We start from the raw sequence: 24,696 nt of genomic DNA, 5'->3' as shown, positions 1-24,696 counted from the left end.
GAAAGAGAGGCCCATTGGACTTGCAAACTTTATATGCCCCAATATAGGGGAATGCCAGGGCCAAAAGAATGGGAATGGGTGGGTAGGGAAGTGGGGGGCACTATGGGGGACTTTTGGGATAGCATTGGAAATGTAATTGAGGAAAATATGTAATAAAAAATATTAAAAATTAAAAAAAATGTAAATAAAGAAAATATCTAATAAAAATCAGATCACTATGAAATTCTCCAAGAATTAATAAGGTTACTTATTTAAAAAATTAAAAACTCCTCTGTAAAAAACTTAGCTTGAGCATCTCAGGAACATTGTGCTGACTGAAAGAAAGACACTGCTATGTGGGTCTGGCCCCTGACCACCTATGAGAGCTGATTTGGATCAAATTATACTCTTGAATCTTAATGGTGTTTTATGTTTTTACTTCTAAGAAAATGTAGCTTCTAAGGAAAATGTAGACTGAAAAACAAGGGCTTTGGCCCACTTGGATTTTACCTAGGCAAAATGTGGTCTCAATGACTGTTGTGTAAGCCTTGCTTCAGGCAATTGATGTTGAGTTTCATGTTCAGAATCATCATCAGTTTTTATAACAAAGAGGCAGCAAGGAGCCAGGCTTGGAGAAGTCAGAGATGAGCAGAGTGAGCCCTTTAGAGCAAGGATTGGCAGAGGAAGAGTGTCTTTACAGAATTAGTCTCTTGGGTTGTACCTGACAGTCCTCACCCTGGGAAAGGTGAGTCCGACCAGAGTATCTTGACATACAGGGACTATTTAAAACTGACCTTCCCTGAGTATCTTGACATAAAGGCACTATCTAAAATTGATCTTCCCTGAACTATGTTTGCAAGTCTTATATGAACCAGGTATTTCAAGGCAGAGACAAGGGTGCTCCTCTGATCTTGGCAGTCCAGTGGATGGAACCTGAAATGGTAAGATGAGCTGCCAGCTTCCCCTTGAATTTTCATGCCTCGGACTATGTAGGTCACTGAAAGTTAATTTCGGAAACAGCTCATGGTTTCCCAGGCATGAGCTTTGTACCCTATAACTACTAAAATCAACACAAAGAAACTCCAGGCTGGATGCTACCTTGAGCTCCCTGCATTTCTCCTATGTGCGTGTCCCTGTGCTAAGGGTCAGAAGGACATTTTATGACAGGATAGCGACAAATGCCACTGACTCCATGGGGAAACACAAGCAAACCTGAAACAACTTAAGAAAACTGAGCAGTGGGAAATGCCACAGAGGCCGCATGTGAGCCAGGTTGAAATGACATGTGTCACTTGGCACACAAGCTGTACCATGAAGTTTCACAAAACAGAGAAAGAATACAGGGCACATTTGTTGGAGTCATTTTGAGTGCGGTGACCTTGGGATATTGGCCACACCCTAGGATAAGGCTTGTGATGAAGAACTTCTGTCACCCTAAGCCTGTGGAGGAAAGCTTTAAGGAACGCATACGGAAGAGGACTTGCACAACGAGCCAAGAAAGGTGAGTCTGTTTTACCGCCATCTGTGTGGTCCTTTCCTGAAATGCATTGTTGCACACTCTGTATCCTGAACACTGCCATTGCTGCCACAGATTCCTACCCAGCCTGTCACTGTCCACTCTGGACTGCCCCATCTGCCATCTCATCTCCACATAGCAGCTATAAGGAATTTGTAGCTGGCCCTATAGCCCTCTGAGACTGTCTTTTGAGTCAGCTCAAAGACCGTCTCTGTAATGTGATGTGGCTTCTGCTGACTTCTCCAAATGCTTGCATCTTACCAGCTGCACACTTTCAGTTCAGCAGATTATCCAAGGTGCCAAGACCACCTAGAGTCATCTCCCTCTTTCTCTCTCTCAGTTTTCTTTATTTTTAAATTATGTGTATGTGTATATCTGTGTGTGGTGGGGTATATGCACATAAGTGTAGGTGCCTAGAGAGGCTAGAAACACCAGATCTCCTGGAGTCGCTTAATATGAGTGCTGTGACCCAAACTCGGTCCTCTGTAAGAGCAGCGTGTATTCTTAACTGCTGAGCTATCTCTCCAGCCCCTCCTTTGTTTCTTTTCTGCTCCATTCTCAACCACAGTCAGCCTTTCATGCTTACATAACACAGAATATCTATGCTTCAGCCACCACAAATGGACAATATTAAACACCCACACACTAGAAACAAACCTTGCATCTATACTGACCACATATAGGCTGCTTGTCATTATTCCATAAACAATATGTACAACTCTGTATGTACAATAATAATATCAACAGTATAAGAACAACCTATACAGTGTTAGTTATTACAGGTGAGTCAGAGATGTTTTAAAGAAAAGGGAGAATGTATATAGGTTATAGCAAAAACTTCATCATTTTACACAAGGCACTTGGGTATCTAAAGAATTAATATTTTGACATCTTGAGAACTAATGCCCACATAGAGAATAAGAGAGAATTATATCGACATCTTCAAATCTCAATCTAGATATCCCTAGATGAGGCCCTCATTCACATGACTGTGAACACCAAGGACTTTTAGTTCTTAGCTCTGATCTAAGTAGGGATTTCAATATAATTGTGATGCATCCATCATAAGGTCAGTGTCTGCTTACTGGCAGTGACAGATCCCTAGAATCTAACACCCTTCCCAATCCTGTAGCAATTAATGTGGGGTTCCAGCTCCTTCACACCCACAGAACCTGCTGTTACCTGCTGTGTTGATAGACTTTCTACTGGTTGCAAAGCCATTCCTCACCATGGCTCTGATGTATGAAGCTGCATCTCACATCTCTGACATGTATTTCTTTAGTGCATTTCTGTTGAGCATCTTCCACATATTGACCCCTTATTTATATATATTTGAGAAATATCAGTGCTTTTCTCCATTGTTTACCTTAGTTATCTTTTTATTATTTATTGCAAGGTGGTTGTTTAGGATTATTTTGTTATCAGTAACAGCATGGAGGAAGAGATGGCTAAGAAGACAGAAAATGTAAATTAGCTTTACAGGAAAGCAGAAAATAATGAGCCATGACAGGATCTGAGCCACAAAGGTAGCAGCCAATACAGAAGTCAGTTGTAAGAATGCAATGAGCACACCCCCTTCAGTCAGTCTGCCCCTTTCTTCCCACCTAACCACCAAGCTTCTAAACATGGGAGCCTAGTGTTAGCATTTATCCATCTCAAGCCCTTTAAAAACATAGCCATGGTGGAATATACTTATAACACTCCAATTCCCCAAGCCCCAAAAGCCAGTCAAAAAATTTAGAAATAAGCTCAACCTAGACCATAGGAGGATTTCTGGTGGGTAGGCAAAAGCCACCATTCCGCAGGAGCTTGGGAGATTCCCATCTACCAAAAGGAATCTCTGGCAGAAGGAGCATATGGCCCCCTTTGGAGCCTATCAGTATATCAAACATCATGCTGGCCTCCAGGCGCATCCATATCACAAGTACTCATGACACATTTCAAAGTCCATGTTAGCATCTTGCCCTTCTTACCTCCTCCTCTACCCTAGCCTTCCTCCAGCTCACAGGCTCCCCTCTCCAGCTACTCATTGTCCTTATAGCCCTGCTATTACCCATATGCTTGCTCCCTCTCTGCTTCTCTCACTATGTTCTCTCTAGTCTCTATCCCCAGCTGTTCTCCCTTCCCTTGCAGATGGCCATGGTCATGTCCAGTCTGCTGGTCATGTTTAGTATATATCATCCTCTCTCTGCTCTGGACTCTCCCAGATGCCTCTGGCTGGTCTCTAATAGCTACAATAAAAGCTTTTCCCACCATACCATGGAGCAGTCATGTCATCAGTTTATAGACTGGAGATTCCCTACTGTTGCCCCACTTCTATGTGAGCACTAGAGACCAAATTCAGGTCCTCATGCTTGTATGGATAATGCCACCCTCTGACCATCTCCCTAGTCCCAAGACCACATTTTTTTTTTTTAAAAGACAAGGTCTCATTATGTAGCTTTTGCTAATCTGTGTACAAGAAACTAAACCTAAAGCTGTGTAGATCTGCCTGCTCTTGTCTCCTGAGTGCTTGGATTAAAGGTATGGCCACCACAACTGGCTAAGGCCAAACTCAAAATATTTTATACGAGACCACTTATATTATGCTAGAAAATGTGTCCAAATTCAGGCTACCTTTCCTTTCTCAATTAGACCATGCATAGAATCCACTAGAAGTGGTGAAGAAAAAAATTTAGAATATCAGAAACGCACAGTGTAGTACATAGTATATGAGTGAGTTGCACTGAAAAATTTAGAATATCAGAAACGCACAGTGTAGTACATAGTATATGAGTGAGTTGCACTGAAAAATTTAGAATATCAGAAAATGAGGAAGATGGAAAATGAAAAAGTAAAGGGAGGAGAGACATAATAAGATAGGGAGTCCAGTTATTCTAAGGTGAATTCGTATCTAAGAACAAGCCCAGACTAGGCACACGTGTAGTACACACACACACACACACACACACACACAGAGACTTTTAAAGTGAAGCTTAATAGTTCATACCTCTTAGGTTGTCTGAAAGTCATCTCTCACTATTGGGGCCTAGGAGCAGAGTGAACTAAAAATGGCTTCTCTCTGCAGCCTACAGGAGAGTCTTGTTGGTACTATCAGACTCTCCCAGACATAAAGAAATATTTCCCTTTCCTTCCTATTTCTTCTAAGGATTAAACTGGGCCTGCTACAAAAAAATTATGTTGCTTCTAAATACCTTTTCTCTAATATATCCACAATGATACAGTGTCCCGAAGAGTTAACTTGTATTTAAATGACCGGACTTTCAGTACAGACATGCATTCTGTCTCTTGGAAGAGGAAGAGGAGTCCTCATGTGTTATTGCTCCTTTTGATACTGGGGGTCTTGAGTCATAAGGAGATTGGTCCAACTGGGGTTTGCTACAATTTCTACTCTTGTTGAAGATATAACTCTAATTAGAAATAACCTTGCCTTTATACTTGAACAAATCCGTTCATTGTTGGGGATACAATCTAAGCCAGTTCCAATACATTAGCTTTTCTAAAAGTTGAAGGATGGTAAATAAATGGATGACTTCTCAAATTCCTTCAAGTAAAATAATACCACAACCAGATTTAAACTCATGTAAGGGTCGAATTTCTGGAGATCTATAAGACACTGTGAAACACAGAGGGACAGGGAAAATCCCACATTTCTTTGTAACAACTGTAGCCAACTTTGAAGTGATAGGCTATAATGCATAAAGGCACAGACACATATGGACCATTGACCTATGTAAGGAAATTAACTCTGTGTCCTTATTTATAAAGGAATGGTCACCATCTTCATGGATACAGAACACAGCAGGGAGCCTAGTTCAAAGTAGACAGACAACAAGATATCCTCTCCCCCTAGAGGGAGCCACAACTTCTCCCATCTGATAAAGTTCTAGTTCATGAGCAAGTAGGTGTCTTTTACTCCTGTGTTAATAGAGTTCTTGCAGTTCAGACTCTGGAAATACCCAGGGGTGAACTGAATTTGAAGGAGTGGCCGGCTATCACTTTAGTCCTGGACAGTACAGTTCAAGCATGGTGGGAGAGACCCTGTGCTTTGAGAACTTGTCACTTGCTGAGTGGAAAGCTCTTCCTGTCTCAGAGCTCAAGGTACCTAGTGACCAAGATGGCAGGCAAAGAGTCATTCCTAGGTGGTAAGAAATGCAGGCCCTGTACCCCTCCCCGGCACCCCTCCCTGGGCTAGGATAAAGAACAGGCAGGGTTCTCACCGGTTTGGAGCTTTCTGGTGCAGGCAGGTGTTTAGCATCCACACTGCTCTCCTCTTCACTACTGACAGGTTCAGTGCCACCCAGATCCTATGGGACAGTAAAAGGCAAGCAGAAAGATGTTATTCTTCATTCACACTGTGTCAGACCACACACACTGCACAGCCTTGGGTGCAGAGTTCCTAATGCCTCAGTGGACACTGTTGCTGCCACGGTCCTTTGTAAGAGAAGGCCAGCAGATGTCCCTGTCCATTTGCATTACTAGGCATTGGTTAGTGCTGCCTGCTTTCAGTCTTCCTTGGGAATGCTGGTCCCTGCTCTCTGTTACAGGCACAGGATGGCAGTCTCAGGTCAGATCCCTTGTTTTTGTCAACAATCTGTCAGGAACAGAAACCCAGACCCTGGAGTTTGCTAGTTCTGGTAAGGAGTCAAAAGGCATATGAAATATCAGCTGTCTGTTCAGTTCGTTAGCAGAAACAATTCCTGCTCAGTACTGCCTTGGTGGAAGGAGAGACCCAGCTGCCTTTGTCTCCTGACGCCTCCCCCAACACTGAATAAATGCAAGAAAAAGTAAGGGAATTTTAAGTTCTTTTGAGTAAGGGTTGATTTAGCTTTGACCTAGGTAGCTCTACCTTTTACTAAGAGGCAAATTCTACTTTTGCAAGACACAGGCAATATTTTACAGAAAATCTAACAGCCTACTCACATTCTATTTTTAGGCTGTTATTGTTAACTTGGACCTCAGAGTATAAACATTAAATTAATTTTAAGCCCCTCCTCCTTAAGTCTAGAGACTCTAAAGTCATGGGATTCTGTAGCAAAATCGTTCTTTTTAAAATGTCTTTCTTTGGGCCAGACAGTTGTGGTGCACGCCTTTAATCCCAGGAAGACAGAGGTAGGCAGATCTCGGAGTTCTAGACCACCTTGATCTACAGAATGAGTTCTGAGACAGCCAGGGCTGCACAGAGAAACCTTGTCTCGAAAAAACAAAAACAAAAACAAACAACAGAATTAAAAAAAAAACACCTTTCATTGTTTCAGTTTTATCCATTTATATGCTACATGTCAGTTGTTTTTAACCCCTGGTTTCTATCTCCCCTTCCATTAAAACCTTTCTTGTCTCAAGTGTCCTCCTACTTTCTGTCTTTTGCATGTGACCCACTGAGTCCAATGAGGGTTTCGTGTCTGAGCACAGGTGGGAGGTTATTTACTGGAACAGGGACAAGAAAAGGACACTTTCTTTTCCATAGATGGTTAACGGTTCAAAACCCTTCAGGGGAGGTGACTCCTGATCTGTGATGAAACCCTGACTGGTCCAATCCTGTGTAGATATGATGCTCAGTGTGGTGAGTAATTCTCTAAGTACATAACTTAGAGAACTAGAACCATAACTGTACAAAACAAGTATAGAAACACATCCAACAGCCCCCACAGGACAAACAAACAAATAAACAAACAGTCAAGAAAGCCTGATAGATACTGGTATGAAAGAGGATAATACACACTCAGTGTGGTTACAAATAATCATAGCACCAGTTAACTAAAGTGTTCTCAGTTCCTTATATTCTGCAACCGTACTATAAACATTCAAGCACTGTGTTAGACAGTCTGATGCCCTTCTCTCTATTTCTCTTGTATGTGGATAAAGTCTTGGCATAAGAATGCATTAAAGGGACTTGTTAGATGGCTCAGTGGTTAGGATCACTGACTGCTCTTCCAAAGGTCCTGAGTTCAAATCCCAGTAACCACATGGTGGCTCACTATAATGAGATTCGATGCTTTCTTCTAGAGTGTCTGAAGACAGCTACAGAGTACTTACATATAATAATAAACAAATAAATCCTTTAAAAAAAAGAATAGAAAAAAAAAGAATGCATTAAAGACACATTCTGTGTGGGAAAGCTATCCTGTACAAGTTACACCCAGTACAAGCAATAAGCCTAAAACCCTGACAGCGGCAATCTCTGGTTAAGTGTCCAAACTGGTTCATTACACCACATATATCGATTGTTATTCTGAACACTATGTCTGGTGACAATGCTCTTTACCCCATGGAGTCTTCATTAGAGTTAATTCACCCAGCCAACATCTTGTTAATATGTACGGCTGATTAGGCTCCACGTCAAGTTCTCCTACCAAGGCATCAGTATTGGGCCTCAGACTCACAGAACATTAACAGCTGTTTCTGTGACCAGGGAAGTCTTACAAGTGCAGCTGCATTTAGGATTCTCGCCTAAAACCACAGTTGTTTGCCATTAAAAGCTCCCCTCCGCATCTGCCTTGTGAGTTGTACTCACTGTCCTATTTCATCCTGCTCCTACTTGATGCTGGGGCCAATAAGCAGTGTAGCAACCTGGTTCGTCATGAATCCATTTTCACGGCTTAGCTAATCATAAACAATCTAGTTGGATGGTGGTATGTTCTTTGAGTGCAAGAATTGTCAAACAACTCTGGAAGGACAAAGGTCAGCACCAACAGTCTAGAACACTCACTCCTGGAATTCTTGATCTCAGCTGAATGCCCTGGCTAGTACAGTGAAGGCTCACTCCCTCAACCTTCCACCTACACCTAAGAGAATGCACAGATTTGGAGCAAATCCTAAACGATTTGAATGTGACACGTGCTGGGACTGAACAATGAAAGCTTACTGGGTGAAGCCCTCCTGAGCCTCCTGAGCGGTTACCCCTCTGCTGTAATAGTAAAGAGGCTTTTCTTGAGTCTTTTCTATTTTTACTATTGTGGACTGAGCTGCTCACCAGAAGAAAGAAGCAAAAGAGCTCGACACTGGAGTGGTTAGTGGGACCAGGCTGAGCTGTAAAAGTGGAAAGGCAGCTGACTGCTGAAGGAGAGATTGTTCAAGAGAGTAGCCAGGACAAAACAAAGGGAAACAGAGGCTGGAAAGATGAAGCTGGTGGAGTTTTGATAAAAGGCTGTAAAAAGCCAGGGAAGAGAAGCTGCTAGCTCTGGCCACTGCAAGAGTTCCAGAGAGCTAGCAAGCCTATGTAGTAGGAACTGTCTACAAACAACCAACCAACAAAAAGCTCCCAATGAAACAAGTACTGGGGTATTGTCATCTACTACGAAGTAATGTTTCAGTAAATGATAGGCCATATACAAAGCAGGTTCCTTCCATATGTCTTAGGGTTTCTACTGCTGTGATAAAATACCATCCAAAAGTAATGCTTACGCATCTCAGTCAAGGTCCATCAGGGTTTCTTAAGGCAGAAATCTGGAGGCAGACGCTGAGGCAGAGGCCATGGAGGAGGACTGCTTCCTGCCTTTCTCATGGCTTGTTCAATCTGGTTTCTTATACACTCCAGGACCACCTGTCCGGCATAGCACTACCCACGGTGAGCTGGGCCCCCTCACTTCAGTCATTAAGAAAACGCTCTGCAGGCTTGCCTACAGCCCAATCTGGTGACGACATTTTCCCAATTAAAGTTCTCCTGACTATAGCCTGTTCCATTGATATAAAAACAAGCACGTGCATCCCACATTGATGGTAACACTGGTGTAAAGAAACTACAGTACCACCAACCACCTCAAAGTGCAGCGTATACAGTTACATACATGCATATATTTGATAACCTGCTGAACGACTACTTACTGATTTATGTACCCAATATACTATACTTCATATTGCGTTATAAGAAGCTTCTCCAAGACAGTGTACTATTCTGACAGCACTCGTGCAGCTCTTGCTCATGGTTTCTCTAGAGGGTATCACCTCCTCCTCCATCATTCATTAGCATATCTTTTGCATCCTCATTATGTATACAGGAAATCTATCTGAGGAGACTGAAAACTCTTGGATGTCAACATCTGTGCTTCTTTCATGACCTTTGTCTGATGCAAGTATTCAGTCCTCCTGGGTCTGACTCACTTCAAAGGCCATGTTTAAAGATGTACTATTGTCCACCTTTTAACATTCTCTTCTGCTTTTAGGTGGACATGCCTCCATTGAGGAGGATACAAAAGCCAAATCTAGATGGAGAGGAGACCAAAACCCAAACCAACCAAATAAACAAAAACAAAACACACGAAAAAAGAGAGGAAACACCCGAGGAATAGAGAGTGGCTGAAACAAGGCATGGACTTACTTTTTCTAGGCAAGCTAAAGGTTATATAAGAGCGTCTGTGTTTAAACAACGCAAGAACAAAATTGTAACTTCACTGTAAGGACAACATGGCTCACACAGCGAGAAGCCTTTATAATCCCCCACTTGCCAAGAACCCAAAACATGGCAAACAGTCGGAGACAGGAAGGGGAAGGAGGTCAGCAGCAGGACTCTAAGGAACAAGGTTCCCTGGTGGCTTGAGGACCATCTGGTTGAAGGAAAGTGGCTGCTGACCGGGTGGATGTCCACTTCTCACTTGCTGATCTTCAAACCACCTGTTCCATGTGGCTGGCCTGGCTGAGCCTGCGCGCAACAACTCCCCCAGAAAGAAGCAAGTCAGTACCATAGATGAGGAGATGCAAAGGCAGTGCGTGTATTAGCACAGCAAAGATGGTAAAGGTGTGTGTGTGTGTGTGTGTGTGTGTGTGTGTGTGCACATGCGTGTGAGCGCGTGCATGTGTGCATGCATGCATATGTCTTACTAAGGACAATTTTCCCACATTTTCTAACGTTCTAAACTTCCCTTTGTCTCCTGGGTTCCCTAGGAATCTCCAAATTAAGGTGATGATTTTTTTTTTAAAGTTAAATGTTTTAACTTTTACTACTACAACTACTACCACCACCACCTAAAGAAATGGGGCCACACTGGGCTGGGACTCAGGCCTGAGAAGTTCCCTCTTGCAGTAAATGAGAACAAATACAGAGACCCAACTGGACAGTCCACAGAGAGTGAGGGGCCTTGGAACACTCAGCCCTAAATGGGCTGTCTTCACTAAAGTTCAGAAATTTGTGAAGAAAAGGAAGCAGAAAGACTGTAAGAGCCAGAGGGGACGGTGACACCAAGGAAACAGTGTCTTCCAGACACAACAGGACTGACGCATATATGAAATCACAGAGACTGTGGCAACATGTAGAGGCCTGCACAGGTTCAAGCCAGATGACCCCAGAAACTATATCTCCAAGTGACAACCACTTGCAAAGAAAAATTAATTTTTTCCAATGGAGTCTAACTGGGTATATAAACCACATTTAAAGACAGGCTCCATGGCTAACATACAACAAACTCAGTGGTGATTTTTGTAGATTTTTTTTTTTTTTTAAATCTCAGTGGTCTATTGTATATTAGGGTTCCTGGTTTTCTGTTTAGATGTTTTTTTTGTTGTTGTTGTTGGGTTTTTTGTTTTGTTTTGTTTGTTTGTTTGTTTGTTTGAGACAGGGTTTCTCTGTGTAGCCCTGGCTGTCCTGGAACTCACTCTGTAGATCAGGCTGTCCTTGAACTCAGAAATCCACCTGTCTCTGCCTCTCAAGTGCTGGGATTAAAGGCATGCGTCACCACTGCCCGGCTGTTTAGATGTTTTTGCTTTGTTTTGTTTGTGTATCTGTGTGTGTTTGTTGTGCCTTTTTTGGGCTATCACTTCATCCATCAGTCTATCCATCTGCCCGTCTGTGTGTCTTTCTTCTGGTTTGTTTCCTTTTCTTTCTAAGTAGAGAAGCCCTGGAGCTGGATGAGTGGGTAGGATCTGGGTGAAGATGGGGAGGAGAAACCATGATAGAACAGTGTATGAAGTTTTAATAGTTAAAAAAAATGTGTGAGTGTATGTGTGAGCAAGAGCACGCACACAGGCAAGAAAACAGTGACCCTGGAGCCCATCAGGTGGCTTGCTGGGCTGGTCAGCACTGCGGTGACAGCCAAGCTCTACCATGTGCAGCTATGACACTGGTGCTAAGATCTGAACTCAGGCTCTCATGCCTGTGCAGCAGGCTCTTTACTGAGTCCCTCCCCAGCCTTCCAACTCAATAATTCTTGAGATAGTCTCCATACATGGCCCAGGCTGTCACTGGATTGACACCCCTTGTCTCTACCTTGAATACTGGGGTCGGGGCATGTTTTGCTATACCTTGCTTGCTAGTTTATTTTTCTGCTATTTTGTTTTTTTTCAATATATGGTTTTCCCACAGATTCCTACCAACTGGATAGAAAGAACCTTAAAGACAAAAGGTTACTTTATTTGAGGGCAGAGCATCAGTCTGGCTAAAGGGGTTCTTGTGGTTTAGAAGACATGTCTAACATGATTCCTCATCCAACGACTCAAGAATACATCAATAGAAATAACTGTCTTTCTCTGATGTGAGATGTCATTAAGCTCTGGCTGCCTGGCTGGCCTCCTTGGTGGGGATTAAAGAGATGTGCCACCACACCCAGCCTAGCTGTCTTTATTTTAAAAAGAAGACTTATGATTGTGGCTTTAGACTGTGTTATGTCTGTGCCCCTAAATCTAACACATCTTACCAAAATACCACTCAGGGCTCTTAACTCTCACCACAGCACAAGTTCTTAAATACTTCTTTTTGAAAAAGAAAATTCTGTTTACTAGCTATGACAAACTGAATTTCCTTCTCCTAACTGCTTACCTGAAAACCTTTACTATTAGATAAATCAGGATTCCAGAAAGGCAGTACACAGTTAAAGGGAAAAGGGAAATTTTGGCAATGGTTGACCCTCTGTAACTGTTTCCGCACTCCAAGGCAGGCACTCCCTCTCAACAGCTATTCAGAAAGCACAGCCTTGAGGCAAAAGGAAACTAGAAGCTCCTGCTGTAGAGACAAGATCCAGTCCTCCTCATGGAGGGATGACATGAACATCTACGTCCTGGTTCTAGCTGAGCCCTCCCGATCTCTATGGGATCACCGCAGTGATGTGTTAACTGGGTTTCCCTCCTCAGTTAAGGCATCTTTCTTTGGGAAACGTTTGTTTTCTTTGTTTATGATATATGAGTACGTGTTTTGGTTCCCAGGTGGTTTCAGGGATTGGATGTAGGCTGTCAGGCTCTGCAGCAAGTGCCTTTATGGCAGGGGCCACCTTATACCTTTAACATTTCTACTCAACTAACCCTGGCCAGACCAACTCCTGTTCAGATGCTTCGGGGACCTCCAAGTGCCCACAGCATGTCACTCAGACGTGCTGGAGTTCAGAATTCTACTCTCTCTCATGTAACCTTAGTCTAGGTCCCAACAGTGTCTATTATTTCATCTTATTCACATCCCTCTCTCCTCCCCATGTACTCTTCGTCCATGTTTCAGCTTCTTCTACCAAACCTTCTTTTAAACACACGGAGTCTCACTATGCCACCCAGACTGGCTGGGCCCATGGTTCTCTTGCCTTAGTGTTCAGTGTTGGGAGCTAAGTGCTGCCACACACGGCAGTAGTAACACGTTTTAAAATCCACCCAAAAGGGGCAATTGTGGCGCACGCCTTTAATCCCAGAACTTGGGAGTCAGAGACAGGCGGATTTTTGAGTTTGAGGCCAGCCTGGTCTACAGAGTGAGTTCCAGGACAGCTAGGGCTACACAGAGGAACCCTATCTTGAAAAAACAAAACTAAATGAACAAATAAATAAATAAATAAACAAATAAATAAATAAATAAATAAAATCCAACCAAAGAAATGAAATACACACTCACATTCATTGCAGCAATATCCACAGTTACAAAGGGACAGATCATCTGAGCTTTATGCAGCACTCTAAAAGATTTCAAGTAATATTAGTGTGCACGTGTGCGCCTACACACACACACACACACAAAACAACAAAAATATGTGAAGAAATGCATGCTATTTTTTGGGTTAGCCATGTCATAATGTATACATATTCCAAAAACAATGTTGAATCTGGTAAATACATACACTTTTCATTTGTCAATTCAGAAATTAAAAAATTTAATGAAGGAAGAAATTGTATTTTGCTCACAATCCTTGAACAGGGAAGGTTCCAGAAGCTGGAATGTGTGTTCAAGGTAGTAATATGAGCACAACCACAATAAACTCCCAGTGTGTGCCAGGAGCAGACTGAGCATTTCATAGTGCTAATTCTAACAGGATGAAGACTCAAACTGCAATGTGCCTGACTTCTGAGCTGTGCTTACACACTGTGCTACACGATGCAGTATTGGTCTCTCCGGGGCCAAGTGTGTGTATAGAAATGCTGACAATGCCATGGAAATGTATAGCTGTGAGGACTCTTCCGACTTAGGACTTGAGACTCGCTCTTCCCTTCTGATAGACTTAGAAGAGGCTTCATAGAGAAGACAGGCTTTGGGAGGTTAACTGCCTTTACCAAGGTCACATGACCAACACACAACTTGTAGAAAGAAAATTAAACAAGCCAGCACGACACAACAATACCATCACACGGTGATTCAATATTCTGCTAGTGTATTTTTTCTGACTCTCCTAGCACCTAAGGGCCCAAAATAACTTGGCTGGAACTATGCCAGACATTAGAGCTTAATAAATGTTTCCCAAATGAAGGGAGGAATGTGAGACGTCACTAGCGTACAATAAAAGTCAGGTCACATTTCTGTTGTCAGGTTCAACTTAACAATGGCATGGCTGTACTTAATATATAATGTATGGTTTAAACTGGTTCTTCTGTCATCCACATAATAGGTTATGCTTGAAAGCCCACAGAACCACCTATGCATAAAAGCAGAGTGACTGCCATGTAGGCAAACAAGGGCAGCTTGGTGAAGAGAGCTCACAGTTCATGCCACCCAAAGGAGGGTGCCTTTCCAGAGGTGACAGTCACTAGAGCCACCAGAACAGAGAATGTAATTCAAATGGCAATACTGTAAAAGAAATTCTGGAGCTGCATCCTTAAAAACGGGGGTGGGAGGTGGGGGTGGGAGATGGGGGTGGTGGTGCAGATAAATAGCTCAGTGGTTAAGAGCATTGGGTTGCTCTTTCAGAGGTCCTGAGTTCAATTCCCAGCAACCATATAGTGGCTCACAACCATCTGTAGTGAGATCTGATGCCCTCTTCTGGTGTATCTGAAGATAGTGATGGTATGTTCATAGACATTAAATAAATAAATCTTAGAAGAAAGAAAGGAAGGAAGGGAGGGAGGGAGGGAGGGAGGGAGGGAGGGAGGAAGGAAGGAAGGAAGGAAGGAAGGAAGGAAGGAAGGAAAGAAGAAAGAAAGAAAGAAAGAAAGAAAGAAAGAAAGAAGGAAAGAAGAAAGAAAGAAAGAAAGAAAGAAAGAAAGAAAGAAAGAAAGAAAGAAAGAAAGAAAGAAAGAAGAGGATTATGTAAGCACCTCGTTTGACTTAATTCTCCATCAACTGAAATGCCGACTCCGGCATACTGCATTGAGCTACTGTGATTAGGATCTTAAAGATTATAAGTGGAATAATTTCTACCTCATTAGCAGCATACTTTATTTAAAAAGAAAAATCAGGCCAGGTGTGTGCTCCCTTTTAATCCCAGCACTTGGGAGGCCGAGGCAGGCAGGCAGACCTCTATGAGTTTGAGACTAACCTCCAGTCTGGTCTATATACGAGGATGAGTTCTAGGCTGGCCAACGCTACAGAGCAAGATCACGCTTTAAAACCAAAAACCAAAACCAACCAACTAAACAAATAAACAGCAAAATCAGTCTTTAATGCTCAAAAGATAATGATACCCTTTTGAATGACACCAAGTTACTTTTTCTGGCTAATTACTGATTCAGCAAGATTAAGACATAAGAAAAAAGATTTCTTTTATAGGTGACTGAATGATTTTTTAATGGTGACTTATCAGTTCAGTGATTAGCACAATTTTTAAAAATGAATTTCAATAGCTCTTAATATATACTATAAAATTGAGTTAAAATTTCTCTAAATAACAGTTCACTTGTGCTGAGTGCTGCCTGGTGGCATGAACTGTGCTAAGTCCTTCCTATACACTGATTCTTTCATCTCCATGACAGGTGTGTGGGGCTTGGTGGTCATGGTCAGGTATGCACAGAGGCTGGTGCTGACTGGCATACCCGCACGTGGGCTCGTGGGTATGTGATTTAGCCTCTGGGTTTCTTCTCACAGTTGGAAATAACAATACTACCTGAGTTTGGGTGCAAGGGTCATGAAAGTAATATTGGAAGTACCCAGACAGGGCCTGGCACAGCTAGCAGCACCCTCAGTCACCTGTCATGTGAACCCCCCCCCCCTGCCCCTGATCAGGAAGCTGCAGATACCAGCTGGCCAGGACCACACTAAAGAAGGCGTGTGGTTGATATCTATAGCCATTCCCCACAGAAGAAAACAGATGAAGCCATGGTGCTTTTACATAGCTTAGTACAATCTGTGGTCTCAGTTATCTATTGGGGTCTCAATATATTCTGCACATACATTATTTAATCCAAGCAATAAGGCAGAAGCTATTGTTACTAGTATATAAAAATCTAGAATGTGGGTCAAAGGGTTAGTGCAACTGCAACTGTTCAAGGCTCCATGGCTCATGGACAATAGCAGGATCAGAACTGGTAGTCTGGCTGGGGGGCAGGGGCTGGCCCTCTGTCAGCTGTCTTCTATCTATTTCAAGTCTTTCCTCACCATTCCTACTACAGTCTCTTGGTGTTACAAACTGAACCCAGGGCCTGATGCATAACAGAGACTATAATGCTATACCTTCAGAACCTTTGAGGTCTTAAATAAGTTAAAAAAACAAAAAACAAACAAACAAAAACCCCAACCAACCAAACACACACACACACACACACACACACATACACACACACACAAAACCTACAAAAAAACCTTAGTGTTAGCAAGACTGCTGAAATCTGACAATGAAGACAATGTTTATTGCTACAAATCTTTGTTTTGTTTTGTTTGTTTGTTTTCAAGACAGGGTTTCTCTGTGTAGTCCTGGCTGTCCTGGAACTCACTCTGTAGACCAGGCTGGCTTCTAACTCAGAAATCCACCTGCCTCTGCCTCCCAAGTGCTGGGATTAAAGGCATGTGCCACCACTGCCCTTTGCTACAAATTTTTAATTTGAAGCTTATTTGACAATAACTGGTGTGATGGTTTGTATATTCTCAGTCCATTCCAAGGAGTGACACTATTAGAAGTTGTAGCCCTGTTGAAGTAGGTGTGGCCTTGTTGGAGTAGGTGTGTCACTGTGGGTGTGGGCTTTAAGACCCTCCTCTTTGCTGCCTGGAAGTCAGTATTCTGCTAGCAGCCTTCAGATGAAGATGTAGAACTCTCAGCTCTGCCTGTACCATGCCTGCCTGGATGGTGCCATGATTTCTGCCTTGATGACAATGGACTGAACCTCTGAATCTATAAGCCAGCCACAGTTAAATGTTGTCCTTATAAGAGTTGCTTTGGTCATGGTATCTGCTCACAGTGTAAAAACCTAACTAAGACAACTGGGCGAAACAGATTAAAAAATGCAACTGGAATCACTTGTGATTTAATGGTGACTGATCTGGACAGGACTCAGACATGGGGTAGGGTGTACACCTCAAAGAGTACATGTGAGGATGTTTCTAGAGATGACTGAGCTATGCAGTAGAAACTGAGGGGGAAAGTCAGAAACACCTTGAAACATCAGCAGCACCATCCATGAGACTGAGTGCCCAGAAGGAAAAGGAAGAGGGAGACATCAGACCACAGGTGCAAGCGCCATTCCTCCTGGCAAGTGTCTATCACTGCTCCAGTGTGCTGAGGACATCAGAGTTCAGCTGCTTTGTCTTCCAATGCAGACTCACAGCAACAATTCTCAAGGACATGACCTTCAGCGACAGCCTGGGACTACAGTGTGGTCCCCCTTGTTCTGAGCTCCCAGCTTCGTGGACTGAGCAGCTGCAGGGGCTCTCTGGACTAAGTATATAAATGTCCATTGCTAGGTCATCCAATAGATCTGAGGAACTTTGTAACTCTGAAGAGTCAACACTAGTGAGTTGATTCTAATATATCTATTTCACACCTTAGAATCATACCTCCACAGCTTTCTATCTTAGGCAGGGAAATTTGCTAGTTAATAGATATGATGTAATTAAAAATCAAAAGGTAAGGTCTTATGGAAATGAGAAATCTATCGAGTGTACTGATAACTGTTTCTTGCAACCTTACCTCAACAGGCGATGGGGAATGTGATAGCTCCGGGAAGGGAGTGACGGCCATCTGACTGACTGCATCTTCGTTTCTGTGAAATGGACAAACAGGAGGAGTCAGTACTTGAAAACGGTTAAGGTCCTGACTCAAATTACAAGTATTTCCTTAGTCTTCAGTTAAAAATGTGCACACAACACCACATGTATGTGGAGAGATCAAGCATGCAAAACTATTACAAAAAGATAGGTGTCACGCTTAAGAGATACTCGGATATAATTATTAGTGATGCAGAATGATGACTCTGGGAGTTAGTAAACCCATCTTAGAATGTCTGATGTTGTAGAAGGTAATTTTAGAACAGTGTCAACTCTTTCGGCACCATCATGGCATGTCAATTTTTAAAACTGTGCACAGCCTCTAGGTCCTAGTCATGTCTCCAGTGTTGTGTTCTTTGAACTGGAAACATTCCCAGGCTTCGTACTTGGCTTCAAACTTTGCTCTGTCAATAAAGGATGTCAGGGTGTCTATAAAAGGCCCTGCATGGCAGACTATGAGGAAGAGTGATGGATGGGGATAGCACAGCTCTGGAAAGATCACACCTTGTGGTTATGTGGATGCTGGGTGTCATCTTAAATGAGCAGAGCATAGAAGAGCTGGAATCTAATCAGCAGGGGAAAGGTACACAACCACCTCTAAAATACCAGTTCTGATCATCTGGCTCATCTTTACCATGTGACCAGCAGACAACAGGCAGTGCTGTGCAGGAGATCATGACTGTCTTACACTAGTCACTCATTATGCAAGACCAATATAGGTACGCTAAGATATATTTATGTGAAGTCTTATCTTCCACAAATAAAAGCAGAAAACTCACAAAGATGCTTTCTGTTTAGCACACAAAAGTTGGTGATGAAGTTCAATGTGAGAACATTTACATGAAGCTCTGGATTCAACCCTAGCACCAAGAAGTGGGAAAAGTAAACGTAAGACCTGATATGTCTTTTCTCATAGAAAAGTGACCTGACTAGGCAGCTGGGTAAGACGTCCACTGGCCCATGCCATTCCTGCTTCAGCCTTTAGCCATGTCTCTCCTTCTTTGAAAGGCCTGTCTTCGTTCTGTTTGTAAACACCTATGCAGACTTCTCCGCTATGATTTAATAACCTCAATGAGATGAGCTCCACTAACAAAGGCCACATTTATGTCTTCTACATCCAACCCGGTCGTTTCCTGAGCTCACTATCGGCACATTTGACTCTCCACTCGAAGGGTCACTACTACACATCTGACAAGCATTCTGAGAAAAACAGAACTCACCATTTTCCTCATTCTCCAGATTGTTCTATAGCTGATTCTCCTCACCTGAGTACTCACTAAGACTGCCCTCTTGCTCAACCAGGAACTAAGAGTCTTTGAAATTTGCTCTGTCAGTCACAGTTTTACACATATATTATGCACTTTGATCCCATCCATCCCTATGATCCTCTCATCCCTTTCCCCCTGCCCTGAACCTCTTCTTCCCTAAAAGTTCTTCTCCCACTTTCCTGCCCATGTTAGCTATATTTAATAGGGTCATTTGCATGAGTATGGCTGGGAGCTAAGAGTCTTTCTAGAAAAAAAAAAACAACTCATTTCTCAGCGGTATTTCCAATCCATGAACAAGTCTCATGACTCTATGTTCACAATGTATCTTAAATATTTCCACTGCTACCCATCCTACCCCTTGTGCTGGACACCACCATTTCTCACCCTAATCAAAGAAAGCTCTGTATTTGATTTCTGGTCTTATGTTTCCCAGAATCTGCACTGCAGGCCACTCTTCAGCCAGCCAAGTTATTGTGGTCTTGATAGATAAATCTGATTATAGTCATAACCACCCCTGCCTCCTCCTCTTTATCATCATCTTCTGTTTTGAGACTGAGTTTCCTGTGGCCCAGGCTGGCTTTAAACTTCCTATTAGAGAATGATGACCATGAACCTTTGACGGTCTTAGCTAATGTGATTATACTTCTGTTCTGGCTTTAAATCATCTTATGGCTTCTTATTCCATTGAGGAGGCAGTCTACTGTGTACCTCACGGGGGAAACCCAGCTCTAGTGGTGGGGCTGTGAGGAAATCACTCTTCACAGTTTTTGTTCCTAGACTGTTATGAAAGTAGACTGGAGTATCAGAATGGTGAATATTCTTTGGGAACTGAGGTGGAGTGTAAAGAAGGGGTGGGAAGCCGCCTAAGTTGGTAAAGTGCCTCCCACACAGTCATGAGGATCTGTGATTGGATACCCAGCATCCCAGAAAAAGCTTTAGTGCAAGGCTCCTAGCACTCAAAACATTGCTGCACATATACTCCGTGGTCATGAGTAGTTGTCTCAGGACAGCCGCTTAAAATTTAATGATTTTCCACAAATTAATATGACTTCAATGGCATTTAAAGTCCACTGATTTTGTGGAGAGTGGCATCCTAGTGACTTCAAAGAGAAAAGATACAGGAGAAGGAGCACAGAAGGAAAGGGCTGACACAGCAAATGCGCAGTGGGCCACATGACTTCTGCAGTCTTCACACCTTAATAGTCTAAGAGTCTCCTCAAGCATCAAACCTGTTTGCTCTAAAAATCAAGCTTTTGAACAGCAGTGAGTTAGGCACCCACATGAAATACAACCTAGAGTTGCAATTGTTTGTGTTTTTATAGTTATCTTAAGCACTGCTAAAGAGAGATGCTAACGAGAATTATCCCAGGGTACATATTCCTGTGTGTATGGTCCGAAGATCCCCATCGGATGCCTGAAACCAAAACAATGGATCCTACCTATATTCAACGTTCATCTATATTGTGCTCTAGTTTTCTTTCTGTTGCTGTGATAAAAACACTCTGATCAAAAGAAATTTTGAGGAGGAAGGGATTTATTTAGCTTAAGCTTCCAGGACATAGTCCATCACTGAGGGAAGTCAGGGCAGGAGCTCACCCAGGAACACGAAACAGAAAGCATAAAGAAATGCTGTTTGCTGCTTCATGCTTAGCTAGCTTTCTTACTAGCTCAGAACCACTTATCCAGGGGTGCTGCTGCTCACAGTGGTCTAGATCTTCCAATATCAACTAAGAACTAAAACAATCCCCCACCAGGTCAATCTAATCTTGGAAACACATCAATGGAAAATCCTTTCTCAGGTGTGAAAATCCCTTCAATGTTGTGTTGAGCTGACTGTTAAAGGTAACTAGGGCATACGGATATCTAGGATGGTTTATATATCAGACACAGTGAGAAATTAACAAACATAGAGGTGAGACCTTATTTCTTCGGAATGACAGCTGCTAGCTGGTCACCTAGCAGGAGAGTATGCACACTACAGTGTCTACTGAATAAGTGATCTGAGAAAACGTGAACTGGAAGGCACTGTGATCAAGCTAAGTCCTATGCTTCCGTGACTTAACGACAGTTCTTCTGTTTGTAGCCCGTCAGGAACCAGCACTTCCCCAGGTGAAGGATAGTACTTGGTCCTTCACAGTACCAGGTGAAGGATAGTACTTGGTCCTTCACAGTACCAGGTGAAGGATAGTACTTGGTCCTTCACAGTACCAGGTGAAGGATAGGCAGTACCTGGATGGTATATGAGAGCTATACTAGATAATGCAAACAACCTGTCTCAATGTGAGTGGATGAAACATATAGGTACCTAAGTTTGGGCCAACCAAATTTTCCATCTCAGAGACTCAAATTTTAGAGCAGATACACAGAACTCAGTAGTGTGCCATCGAGGTACTACGAAAGGGAATCCACCAGTTAATACAGAGCTCAGGAACCTCCCAGTGCTGATAACTCTTGAGGTGTGCTGGTGTCTTCTCTTCGGAAGTCTTAGTGGTTCCTTTTGATAATCAATGAGATATCTCTAAAATCTCCTAAGGGTGTCTTCCCCTGTTGTTGTTGTTGTTTTTTTTTTTTTTTTTTCAAGACAGCCTCAAATACTCCAGGCTGGCCTCAAACTCACCAGCTGAGAATGACCCTGCTGTCACCCATGAGTGCGGGAATTACAGTCTTCCACCACTGTCACTAGTTCATAGAGTACTGGAATGAGAACCCAGGGCTTTGTGCATGCTAGGCAAGTCCTGTACCAACAGAGCTATACTCCAGCCCTGCTTTCCTTTTAACTTTAGCTGGTTAGAGTTTAATTGCTTGCAGTTCAATGATATAGCTCATCTTATTTTGAATATGTACATCTATTTGACACATGTTTATAATACAAATATAGAAATGAATAAAACATGATTCCCATCTTGATGATATTAGCAATTAGTGAGGAATATAGCAAACAAACAAAATTACAATTGTAGAATTACTACCCTGGGGCTGTCAGTTTGGTTTTTCTCAATAGGATATTAAGAACACTACCAATTTGGTCTCTTATTTGTAGAATACACACACACACACACACACACACACACACACACACACACACACAGTATGGCTGGAAATGGCTGGAAAAACAGCTTAGTGGGTAAGAGTACTTTCTTTTCTTTTTTTTTTTTTAAGGTTTATTTATTTATTATATGTATGTACACTGTAGCTGTCCTCAGATACTCCAGAAGAGGGCATCAGATTTCGTTATGGATGCTTGTGAGCAACCATGTGGTTGCTGGGATTTGAACTCGGGACCTTTGGAAGAGCAGTCGGTGCTCTTAACCACTGAGCCATCTCACCAGCCCCCGTAAGAGTACTTTCTTGCTCTGTAAGTAAAAGGAGTTGAGTTCAAATCCTCACACAAAAGTTGGGTGTGGCTGTGCATGTCTGTAAACATAACATTGAGGAGTAGAGAATCGTGAGAGGTCACTGGCTGGGCAGTAATCATCTGGCCCAGATCAGATGGTGAAATAGCCTGTGTTAAGGCAATAGAGTAGTGGACATTACTCTGTGCTGGGTAGTGGAGCAGCAGGAGGCGATGTATGTGTGGTCATGTATGTGCAGCTGTGTGCTTAAATGCACAGGCCAGAGCAGCATGCAAGCAAGTACTTGCACCACACACACACAGAAATATATGGGCACTGGTAAACTGAGCAGGAAGTATTTATGCAAAATATCATGAAGGCTGGGAATTCCTCCCCTTGTACACATGACTGACAATGCAGTCAGGTCAGTGAATTTACTTACATGATCAGCTTATGTTACATGACACAGCTGACTTCAGGATAAAGGGAGATTACCTGTTTGTTCCTGAACCAACCATGAGAAACCTTTAAATAGAGAACTGTCATGTCTCAGAAACAGTGTCCGGATCTCTTAATCAGACTGACTTACATGATTCTGAGCTAAAGGAAAGTCTTCTGGAACACCTTGAGCTTGGGTAGGTGTAATAGGAAGGAGCTCATAAGAGAATTTCCCCAGAGCCCACACACTCAAGCCTCACTAACTTCTTATCTCCATCTTGTGAGACCCAGAATAGAAAATCTAGCTACTGTACCAGACCTACAGAGCCATAAGCCAAGAAGCAAGGGTGCAGGAGTGCTGTAAGCCACTGAATTTGTAGCAGTATGTGATACAGTAATTATATATATATATACATATATATATATACACACACACACACATATGTATATATATGGAGATAGATAGAGAGGTGGGGGTAAGTTCTCACTATGTAGCTTATGAGGGCTCAGAACTCATTATGTGGCCAGACTGGCCTTGAAGTCTAAATCTTCCTGCCTCAATGACCTCTTGGATATTGATGTAACAAGGTATTTGCCACCAATCAGAAAACAGTCAGCAGAAACAGCATTTGTGTGCTACTATATGCCCTTTAAGCTAGAATGTCTCCATGAGGTAGCTACGGTTTTCTTCATCACTTTATATTACATGCAGGTAAAGCCACCCACCAAGGCTGCTAAATCACAAGAGCTATGATTCAAAACGATGGTCTGGTTTCAGAACTCCCTTATAACGGTTGTACTAAGTGTCCCGCCTAACCCAGAACCGCAGATGTCATCTCCTTTCATAGGTTCAAGTTAATCAGACCTACTTTGGGAAACTTTTTACAGAGTCACTGTTTTCTCTTAAATCCATTTCATAAACTTCCTAAGGAAAGATACAAATGGTTCCAAGCTTGTTCAATCTACCAACTGCAGTCTCCCTGAGTCTTGTGTTCACACTGCCTACTACTTACATGGATTTAATGGCTAAAACATGCCTCCGAATGTCATTATTTTAAATAGTATGTATTCAGGAGAACACATTTCGATGATAGTATGTGACAGGGCAAACAGTAAGCAATAGAGCAGAGCATGGCTCCCTAGGCTGCCTAGATCACAGGTACACGGCTGCTCGTACGTTCCTCCAGCATGCACCTTTCTTCCCCTTGCACAGCAGTCCTTATTCACTGTCCTGTTGCTGCTTGGATGATCATGGGAAGACATGCTGACATGGAATGTCTGCAGCATGGATGCCTAAATGCTCAGAGTCAGTGAAGAGGCATGGATTTTGCTGAATTTTAATGGGAACTAATATGAAAAACAACCATTGGAAATTATTAACAGGCTGGAGAGAGGTCTCAGTGCTTGTGAGCGCTGCCTTCCTACAGGACCCAGGGGGATTCTCGGCTCCCACTGGAGGCTTATCACTGCTTGTAAGTCCAGCTTCAGGAGAACTGACACCCTCTTCTTGCTTTTATAGGTACCAGGCATGTGTGCAGTACACAGGCATACATGGAGGCAAAGCCCCCATCCACATGAAATAATTGAAAATAAATGTAAAATTATTTATTAACATTACTAGCATGTATGTGTGTGAGTGATGTGTATCTGTGCATGCAGGAGGTTAGAGGAAGCTGAGGAGCTGGTCATCTTCTGCCCTTCTGTGATCTGTGAGCTCCAGAGACTGAACTCGGGTCATCAGACCTGGGGAGCAAGCACCTTTTTTCTTTTTCTTTTTCTTCTCTTTTCTCTTCTCTTCTCTTCTCTTCTCTTCTCTTCTCTTCTCTTCTCTTCTCTTCTCTTCTCTTCTCCTCTCCT

At 42.7% G+C, this 24,696-nt stretch overlaps 1 protein-coding gene across 7 annotated transcripts in view; it reads right to left on the bottom strand.

Annotated features, from left to right (window-relative positions):
- The window catches only part of Patj (PATJ crumbs cell polarity complex component), a 314,627-nt gene that overhangs the window by 85,676 nt on the left and 204,255 nt on the right, over positions 1-24,696 (bottom strand). For all 7 annotated transcript variants that reach the window (XM_021159452.2, XM_029475856.1, XM_029475854.1 and 4 more), the window contains 2 exons: positions 17,725-17,797; positions 5,716-5,802 (listed from right to left, as the gene is read on the bottom strand). In XM_021159452.2, coding sequence (XP_021015111.1) covers positions 5,716-5,802; positions 17,725-17,797 — 160 coding nt within the window. The remainder of the gene's footprint in view (positions 1-5,715; positions 5,803-17,724; positions 17,798-24,696) is intronic.

This window comes from Mus caroli, chromosome 4, assembly GCF_900094665.2.
Source record: "Mus caroli chromosome 4, CAROLI_EIJ_v1.1, whole genome shotgun sequence".
In the NCBI taxonomy this organism is placed as follows: Eukaryota; Metazoa; Chordata; class Mammalia; order Rodentia; family Muridae; genus Mus; species Mus caroli.
The sequence above is the reverse complement of the archived record's forward strand: the minus strand, read 5'-3'. Positions and strand labels throughout refer to the sequence as shown.